The sequence below is a fragment of the Piliocolobus tephrosceles genome, chromosome 1 (assembly GCF_002776525.5).
Source record: "Piliocolobus tephrosceles isolate RC106 chromosome 1, ASM277652v3, whole genome shotgun sequence".
NCBI classification, from domain to species: Eukaryota; Metazoa; Chordata; class Mammalia; order Primates; family Cercopithecidae; genus Piliocolobus; species Piliocolobus tephrosceles.
The window spans coordinates 182,647,840-182,648,112 of NC_045434.1; the positions used below are offsets into that span (position 1 = coordinate 182,647,840).

The window sequence follows — 273 nt, forward strand, 5'->3', positions numbered from 1 at the left end:
GCCATGATCCGAGGGGGACACCTCCACCTAACCATGCTCGGAGCCATGCAGGTTTCCAGATACGGCGACCTGGCGAACTGGATGATCCCTGGCAAGAAGGTGAAAGGCATGGGCGGTGCCATGGACTTGGTGTCCAGTCCGAAGACCAGAGTGGTGGTCACCATGGAGCACTGCACAAAGGACAACACCCCTAAGATCATGGAGAAATGCACCATGCCACTGACCGGGAAGCAGTGCGTGGACCGCATCATCACTGAGAAGGCCGTGTTTGAC

At 57.5% G+C, this 273-nt stretch overlaps 2 protein-coding genes across 3 annotated transcripts in view; both read left to right on the plus strand.

Annotated features, from left to right (window-relative positions):
- The window catches only part of BMP8B (bone morphogenetic protein 8b), a 32,778-nt gene that overhangs the window by 9,218 nt on the left and 23,287 nt on the right, over positions 1-273 (plus strand). The gene's annotated exons all lie outside the window — the stretch shown is intronic.
- The window catches only part of OXCT2 (3-oxoacid CoA-transferase 2), a gene marked incomplete at its 3' end in the record, with an annotated part of 4,096 nt that extends 3,823 nt beyond the window's left edge, over positions 1-273 (plus strand). The window contains 1 exon segment of the mRNA XM_023201828.3: positions 1-273. This exon segment is cut by the window's left edge and continues 5 nt beyond it. Within this exon segment, the coding sequence (XP_023057596.2) occupies positions 1-273 (273 nt within the window).